The sequence below is a fragment of the Rousettus aegyptiacus genome, unplaced genomic scaffold (assembly GCF_014176215.1).
Source record: "Rousettus aegyptiacus isolate mRouAeg1 unplaced genomic scaffold, mRouAeg1.p scaffold_m13_p_12, whole genome shotgun sequence".
Lineage (NCBI taxonomy): Eukaryota > Metazoa > Chordata > Mammalia > Chiroptera > Pteropodidae > Rousettus > Rousettus aegyptiacus.
In genome coordinates, this window is record NW_023416287.1 from 7037117 (window position 1) to 7046070 (window position 8954).

Below are 8954 nucleotides of genomic sequence, written 5' to 3' on the forward strand. Positions count from 1 at the left end.
TGTACACCTGTCCGCCTTTTCTCTTCTGGCTTCAGCCATCGGTGGCAGGCTCAGAAACCATCCCGAGGTGACAGACATGTTCACCGTCAGCGTTTTCATGACGGTGCCCTAGGGGCAATGAAAGGTCAGGGTGTTTGTGGCAGACCCAACACCACTGGCCTCGATTCTGTTCTAAGAAAGTGACACTCAGCGACCACCGTAACCACTCGGCCCACAGCCTCTTCCGTCGCTGACTTGGCGGAGGCTGCCCTTGCTTTCTCCTGACTCACGCGACAGATGCGGAGCACTCCAGGGCCCCAGGAGAAAGGTGACGACCGCCGAGCTTGTCAGGGCAGCCTCTGTGCCAGCCACGCAGCCGCACGGCGCGCGGGTTAACGAAACGAGCCCTGGGTTCCGAGCCCGATCCCGCCCCTTCGCCTGCTTTGGCCAGGGCCTGCCTGTCTCCATTTCTCCGTCCATAAAGCAAGCACGATGCTAGGACCAGGTTTGGTGTCAGAAATAACTTCGCGCTCAGGGCAGTGCCTGCTGCGTCGTTAGCCCTCAGTCAGTGCGCATGGCTTATACGCTTTTGCAGGGAAAAGGCTTCAGACGAGTCGTAGATTGATAGCCCATCTGTCAAATGGGTGACGAAGAATCGGCTTCCCTAAACCACGTGACCTAGGCCGATGGCATGGGGTCCTGGTGGTGGGCTAAGATGCATGTGTTAGGCACCTGCATGGTCCCGTGGGGGTACAGGAGACTCAGAGCCTGCCACGAGAGGGACGAGCAAAGCATCTAGAGAATTCAGTACAGTTGACCCTTGAATAACATGGTTTGAATGGCAAAGTCCGTTTATAGGTGGATTTTTTTTTTCAATAAATACTGTAAATGTATTTTCTCATGATTTTCTTAACATTTTATTTTCTCTAGCTTTGTTACGAGAAGACAGTATATAACCCATATAACCTGTGTGTTAATCAACTATTTGTTATACAGTAAGGCTTCCTTACTGGATAGAGTAGGCTATTAATAGTTATATGCAGATTTTCAAATGCAAGGGGGGGGGGTTTGGTGCCCCAGCCCCCACATTGTTCAAGGGTCAACTGTACTAGCTTCTGGAGGGAGTGGAGGGCCCCTGGTAGGACTGTGAACTGGCTTCCAGGAAAAGGGGGTGCGGGAACAGGGGCAGGAGGGAAGTCGGGGTTTGGACGAGGAGAGGGACTCTTTGGAGACCCGCCCGTGGCCCGATGCGGGAAGAGGTGGGAGGCTGGCGTAGGACAGACTCTCAGAACATTCCTCGAATGAAACGCCGACGGCAGCGACGCAGGACGTAGCTCAGCACTCAGACCCGGGGTCGAATCCCAGTGCCGACAGCGTGGCCCGGGGCCCCTTAACCCCTTTCTAAGCTTCCGCTTTCTTACCGATGAACAAGTCTGAGGTCTTCCCGCGTACCAAGCACTGCCCCAGAGCGAGGGCGGCAGTGGGGAACACGGAGGCACACGCAGAGCGCTGGGGAGCTGAGAAGGGCGGAGGAAAGGGGGTGCGCAGTTGGGGCGGGGGAGCACTGCAGACCCCCGCCGGGGCAGGCTTCGCAGAGGAGACTGCCCCGGCAGAGCCTTGGAGGCAGCCGGTGAGGAGGGGAGCGGAGGGGGCGGGGAGGCCGGTCAGGGCTCCGAGGCGGGAGCCGGGCGCGGGGTCCAGTGCAGCGCGGAAGCCCGCGTGGGCGGCGTGCAGGGCCGGGGTCGGGGGGGCCGCATCAGGACGCGAGGTCGCAGGGCGCGAGGGCCCAGCTCACGACGCCTCCAGGAAGGCTGGGAGAGGACAGGCTCGGGTGGGGGTGCAGAGGCAGAAGACGTGAGCCGAGTTGGGAGGACGAAGGAGGGAAAGACGGATCGCGCGGAATCGATGCGGAGGGCAGCCACGTGCCCCTCCCCCGTGCCCCTGCCCCCTGGCTCCCCCAGTCTAGAGGAAGTGGTGGCGAGTCGACCCTCTCCTGCCCCTCGGAGCCCCAGCTCTCAGACTGACCACGTGGCTGCACAGCCGTTGCTGCCACCCAGCCGGCGTTGCTGCTCTAGAACGTTCTCCTTGTTCAGAGCCCAGGAAGCCAAGCTCTGCGGTTCAGAAAGAGAAGGTTCCTCGGCCCCGGGAGCTCTCGGTGGGGCTCGAGGGGGTCCCCCCTGCACGGCCAGCTCCCCGCCCCCACCCGCGTGAGGGTCTGAGTCGTGCTATCAGCTTCCTCTGGAAGTGGGAGGGGTCAGCCACTTCCGCTGGCTCAATGGGCCTCCCGGCTTGTCCCCCCTGCCCCGGGGACGACCCCTTGGCGAGGGCTGTGGTGCCACCCTCTCTGCCTACTGGCTATTTTTAGAAAGCTGAGGCTGTGGAAAGTTCCCACTAAGGACGGGCTCCTCTCATTTCCTACGCTGAGAAAACAGGAAGCTCTTCAGAATCCGGGCTTTGAAAGCTTCGCGTGAAGCTGCACTGACCCCTCCTCCCCCTGGCTTTCTGCTTCCACCGCCGCCTCGCGAAGGGCCCCCCTCCCCACACTCCCCAGGCCCCGCGGGGTCCCAGGGGGCGCGGTCCTGGGCGTTGCAGGTCACCTGGCACCCCACGAGTGCCCATCTAGTGCTGGTTGGCCCGATCCGTGAGTCCACCCTCTGCGCTCCCGTGAGCAGATCCTTTTCCACACTTTGGAAATGTCTGTTATTCTAATACAAACACTCTCACACGTTAACACATGTGTTACCTTCTAGTACATACGCACGTATGTAACACACACACACACCACGGACCAGCACCTGCTAGACTCAGGGCACTGAGGCATCACCTCATCCGAGCTCAACTCTAGAAGCAAGATAACGTTTTTATGCCCGGTGTACAGATGGGGAAACTGAGGCACTGCGCGTGGCAAAGGCGGGATTCCGCCTGGCCATCCAGCCCTACAGAACCCGACCGCTCGCCTCGCACGCACTGCCAGCCCGCGTCTGAACAGCGGCATGCGGGGACCTACGGGGTTTCTGGCATAAAACAAAGCGATGTGTTCTGTGTCCAACACAAAACGCGGGGTCGTCACTAACCATCGTGGCTAACGGCTAGGAGCTTGTGTGTACACCGACCCCACCACCCTCACAACAGCCCCGAAGGGTACACACCGGTATGATTCCCACTTTACAGATGAGGAAACTGAGGCACAAAGAGGTAAAGTCACACAGCCAGTTAGGGAGGAAGCCGGGGGTCAAACCCGGCTTGTCCAGCTCCGAAGCACTTCCTTTCTGCTCTGCTCGCCTCTTCTTATGGGGGTTGCAGACATCCCCGCACGGGTCTCCCCGGGAATAGCACCCCGGACCTACGAGGCCCCAGCTAGAACAGGGAGAGACTCTGAGCAGATCTCAACAGTGACCCCTCGCCGTGAATCTTCCACCTGTAACTGTAGGATTAGGGCTAAGATGAGAAAGAGGAGGGGGCTGTGGGGAGAATTCGGTGCCAGAACTTAGGGGAAATTCGGGGGGGCTCCCAAGGGCATCTGCCTCCTCTCCTCTGCCACCCCCGGGGCCAGTCAGCACAATGCAACTGCGAAACCGGAGGCGTGCGCACACCGTTTCTGTGTCTGGGCTGCCTCTGCTGGCAGCCCCTTCCCAACCCCCACTGTTCTAACACCTCACGGCCTGGGTTCCAGGAACCAGCGCCCTAGGTATGTGGCCCAGTGGGGGAGGTCGCGAGCTCCTTGATGCCCGTGGCTGGCACTGCGTTCTTGGTTCCCTGCTGGGAATTCCACAGGTCTTTCTGGGGCAGGGGGCGGCTGATTTTCCAGGGCCTTCTGAAGACACTTTCCCCTTCAGAAGATTCACAACGTGTGTGTGTGTGTGTGTGTGTGTGTGTGTGTGTGTAGGGGGGTGTGGGGGATGGGGGGTGGGGAGGGGGCACGGAAGGGGGGATTCCTGGTTTACTGAAATAAATGGTTCTGTTTATACTGATGGCTAGCCTTGGTCTCAGGTGTTATCACCAACTCTTTTTTTAAAAGTCCCCCGTTTTGAGAGCTGTATGTGTTACGGGTCAAGGCACTATTTCAGTCACGTAGTAGGTAGTTTCTGGATGGAAGGAGTTTGGTACAGTAAAGAGCCAAATGTGCATTAGATGCCAAGGAGAGAACACTATTTAAAATGTGCTGCGTGGTCCAGCTCCATTTCTGCCATGATTTTTTAAAACTAACCATTTGGACATTGTTACCAACAAATCTGTATCACAAAATAGTATTGCCCAGAAAAAAAAAAAAGCAGGAAGTCATTTCTTCTGTTAAAAATTGTTAAACATGTCACCGCAGAAACCAGAAATGTGTATTTTTTAAGAACAGCCCGATCGCCTTAGGTTCTAGAAAGCGAACGTGATCCGTGACTTCGGTGGCCTCTCACTTGTCCCTCCTCTCTCTCTCTCTCTCTGTCTCTCTCTTTTCTCTTGTAGTTAATGAAATTATCAGGAAGGAGTTTTCAGGACCTCCCGCCAGAAATCAGACGTAGAAGCCGCCATTAGCAAGACACCTGCCGCACCTGACCCCTTGGAGCCTCCCGCTGCCCTCGCCTGTTTCCTTTCCTGCCCGCCTGCGGGCCCGGAGTCACACGCGGGACGCCGTTCTGGCACGAAGCTGACTCTCTGACTCGGGAGCTCGCCACCTCTCTCTAGGAACACCAGAGAGGACGCTCTGCCTTCTGATCGGTCTTTGTCTTGTTTTGAATCCCGAAGAGCATCTCGGTCGACTTTTAACGGTGTGTCCCTTCCCAACCTGACGTGCCTGCTGACCAAAACCGCAGTTCCGAACAAGATGGCACGCTGGCACCCGCCCGTCTGGTGATGGACGGAGGGGCCGGAGCACGGGGCACAGGCTGGGCAGGGGCGGAGGACGCGGGCCCTGTGCTTAAACCCCGGCCCCTGCTTCCGTTCCTCCAGGTCACAGGTCCAGCTCCTGTACCTTTGGAGGGAGAGGGGTTCCCCAGCAGAACGGGCGACAGAACGGGGCCTGAGTCTGGCTTACAGCAAAGGGACGCGGAAGCCAGACCGCCATCCTTAGGGGTCAGCTGTTCCACGCGGCCCCTGGGCCACAGCTCATTTTTAAGTTCGCATTCTGAAGCAAAACCATCTGGCCCGTGCCGGATCAGATCACCTGTTAGAACTTCTCGGCGATAAGTTATGACATGTGTACACTTTTTTCCTGCTTCCGAAAGCTGGCCCAGGCGGCTACAGGTGGAGCCTCCTCGGCCGGCGGCTCCTCGCCCTGCCGCGTGTGGTCACGGGCCGGGGACGGTCACCCGGGCTGCGGGGCGAGCCCCGTCCGCTGCAGCCTGCGACCTCACAGCTTTCGGATGGTCCTGCTCGCTTTCTTCCTGACAGCCAGAGTGCTTTTCCATGAAGTAGTTAAGAAGAATCTCAAGCATGTACATTGAATTTTGAGAAGGAATGGCAGAAGGCCTAAAGCAAACCCTCCCCCCTCCCCCCCCAAAAAAGTACAGGTATTTTTAAGTAAATTGGTTGTGAAATGAGGCAGGCAGCACCCGAAGTGTTTCTGTGAGGGCTCCCCCCACCCCCAATGGAAGAAAAGGGCCGAATTCTCCCCTCTCTGGCCTAGACCCAAAGGTAGGACACTCAAGCCCAGGGTTTGGCCCTGTGGTTATTTTTACCTGAGCTCGTTCAAAGCCCTGCCAGGTCCAGCACAGGGCTTGTCCGGATAGAAGCAGGTCCGCTCACAGGGGCATGTCCCTTGGATAGAATGACCAGGTGTGTGTGATTCTATCCCCCCCCCCCCACCCACCACCACCACCCCCCGGCTGTTTCTTACCACTGAGCACACCCAGGGTTCTCCAGGGTCTTTCTCTTTTTGTGCAATTATTGCACACAAAACCCTCAAAGTTCTCAGTGAGTTTTTATCACCAAGATGGGTCTTTTTTTTGCCTTTACTGCAGACACCCCAAGATGAGCCAGGGATTCATTTCCAGCCGTTTGGCTGCTTCCCTAGTAATCAGCACAGCGTGAGCATTCCAGGCACTCTCCAAAAGGCTGTCCTTCCAGTGAGTTCTCAACCAAATCTGCTGGGCAGAGGCCGAGAAGGGCATCACGGCGGTGCAGGGCCCCCTGTGGGATTTCTACGTCCTGGCTTTCTCATCAAGGTTACCCAGAGGCAAAACCCTCCTGTGAGCTGGGCTGCGAGCACAGGACTTGGTGACTCTGCCTGGTGTGTGTGGTGCCCCAGACGGAGGACAGAGTGTCCACGTCAGGGCCTTTGCGCCCACCCGTCTGTAACCTCTTAGCATTTATTTCCCCCAACAACTGGGGACCTCTTTTCCAGCCACCCCAAGCACAAAGTTTTGCAAAATTCTTTTAAACGGTGACAGTAAGAAGACCACTGCTGTTGTAAAGCTTTGGGGATGCAAAATTCTTCCCGTTAAAGAGTTCCTGATGCAAGCAGCTCTTTACCCAGAGACCTTTCCCTCCAGCAATGCCGCATCCACCGGGGAGGAGCTGAAGTGCTTGGCGAGTGATTTGTTCTCACTTGACCTGGCTAGGAGCCATTTTTTGCACATGAGGGAATTTGGCCTTTCCTCAGTTATCTGAATGTTTTACCCAAGTGCCTTCCTGCTATTGTAGCAAAGTCGCTCAGCTTCACGGAGCACGGGGTGGAAAAGGGCTAATGCATTTTCCATCAATCTTCTAACCCTGTTAGTGAAAACGGCCTCCTGATAGTTCAAACTCCTCTACGTGTATATGTCGTATGTGTGTGTGTGTATAATACGCAGTCAAACGCTCTTTTTCTAAGACATCCTAGCTGGATATTATAGGAAACACTTCCAGAAAACAACTATACCAAATAGCAAAGGCAAGAGAAACAGAAGCACTGGTTTTGAGACATAAACAGGCAACGGAACGTGTGCTGGGAACTGACAGCTGTCGGGAGGGTCTTGTCAGTTACAAATGCCGGAGGAAATTTTGCCAAGAGTAAAAATCCTCATGAGATATTTTCAGGATGGGAAGAGGCAATCAGATCCTCTGAGAGAACGAGAAAGTGAGGTTGTCTAAGAAGGTGTGTGTGCTGCACGTGTGTTAGAAGGGTTAGGTCGTGGTTAGGTGGAGCTTTGCACTTGCTACATCCGAGGTGATGATGTAAATATGTAGCACTTGCAACAGCAACCCGGCTGCTGAATGCCATCTGTCTCCAAAGTGGATGAGTCTTCCTGCGTTGTACAAAAATACTGCTGCTTGATAATATATAATAGCAATCCAAATTAATTAGTATGTTATTAAATTTTATTTTCTTATCTGTATTTTTTATGCTTTTTAATCTGTCCTCAAAATATCACGCCCCTGTTGGAATTAGAAAAATATTTATAAATGGTCAGAAGTCTTTTTTCAAGTGTCTCTTTTTACATATATGTTGATTTTGCTTTTCCCCTAAGAGAAATGATGTATTCTCGAAAATTTGTTCATTGTTCCAGAAAAACAAAAACAAAAAAACAAAACCTCATCTCAGAGCCCAGTAGACAGTCACTTGTCCCCTAAACAGGAGCACCTCTGGGGAAGGAGTGGCTTTGTGCATGAAGGACCACCTGTTTCTTGCCGGAGTCTGATGCTGACCAATTGCGAGCTCCGAGCCTCGATCTTTTCACTGAGAATGGTCAAGTGCTTAGATTCCCCAATAAGCAGATGATCTTGATTTTTTTCAAGAAAAAAAAAAAAGCTGCCTGTGTTATAATGGGATTCTAGAAGAGGTCACAACCACAGGACACTCCCCAAGGGCGTGCTGAAGTCCATGGCGCCGACGGAACCCTGGTAGGTAGCCACACAGGTGAGGCCGAGCGCATCCAGCATTCCAGCGCAGGTACCACCGAGGATGGATGGAGTTGGTTCCAAGGACTGATGCGGCCTTTCCTGTTTACCCCTAGTCGCCGAGACATTCGTCTCGGGAAGTCAGACGGGGCCGAGGCGGGCGCTGTCACATTTAGATCGGAAGCTGATGTGTTCTAATTGTCACTCTGGACTAAAGGGAGGCAGAATTCATTTTCTTGTCAAAAGACACTTTCCAAGTGCTTTCTATTGTTCGGAATTTTGAAAGAATGCCAGGGGTCCACTTAACAACTTTTTCACTTCACGTTTACAAGAAGCATGGGCTTGTGACGTTCTTGACAAGTGGGGGTAAACGTTCCCAAACTCATTTGTTTTTGGGGGGGATGGGGAGACGAGGGACAGCCCTTGAGCAGGTACCCAGCACATCTTACTTGGGTCTTCCAGGCACGGGTAGTCAGTCTCATGGAGCCAAATCAACCAATGCAAGTGTTTTTCTTGCATTTCAACTAAATGCTTAAGAAAAAAGATGCATCACATAAACCTTTGATGGCAAATATCAATTTCCCTCAGGTTTCATGAGTGCCTTGACTTATAGCCAACATCACTGTTTTAACTCTGTTTTAAAAACAAACTTTTCTGGTGTTTGGTGAGCTGGAGATGCTCTCTAAGCAAACCCTCTGACGATGAGGGGGTGTTGGGTGCTGGAAGAAAGGTTTAACGCCCTGCCTGGCATGCAGTTGTTGCCCAATGAGAATAAACTCCACGCGCGTGTCAGGGTTTGGTTGAACTGGATGCGAATGATGCCGCTTCCAGAGAGAAAGTGCTTCCAGCATTCCGACTGGCTGTGGTTGGGACAAGCGTAGCATCTAGAACAACATGTCCAACAACCTCACTCACCCCCGCCCCCGTTGCCTCCTACAGCCCTCAGAGGGGAGAAGATGCTGAGGATGTCCTAATTAGTTCTAGAGCAAACAAGTCTCTCCAACTGCCTGGTGCTGGAAGGCTTAGGTGTTAAAGGAGTTTGAATACATCACATTCCTATGCAAAACGTTTTTAATCTCCAGTGTAATGTAGTTTATTTTTGCTATATGTAAAGTATTTTTATACGGCTTGTATCATGATAGTTTAGCAATAAAAAACAGTTGAAAGCA

At 53.7% G+C, this 8954-nt stretch overlaps 1 protein-coding gene across 6 annotated transcripts in view; it reads left to right on the forward strand.

Annotated features, from left to right (window-relative positions):
- Positions 1 to 8954, forward strand: part of NFATC2 (nuclear factor of activated T cells 2) — a 143195-nt gene extending 134241 nt beyond the window's left edge. For all 6 annotated transcript variants that reach the window (XM_036229284.1, XM_036229282.1, XM_036229280.1 and 3 more), the window contains one exon: positions 4435 to 8954. Coding sequence is in view for 3 of the 6 variants with exons in the window: in XM_036229282.1 (XP_036085175.1) it covers positions 4435 to 4490 (56 nt within the window). In the remaining 3 variants the exon portion in view is untranslated. The remainder of the gene's footprint in view (positions 1 to 4434) is intronic.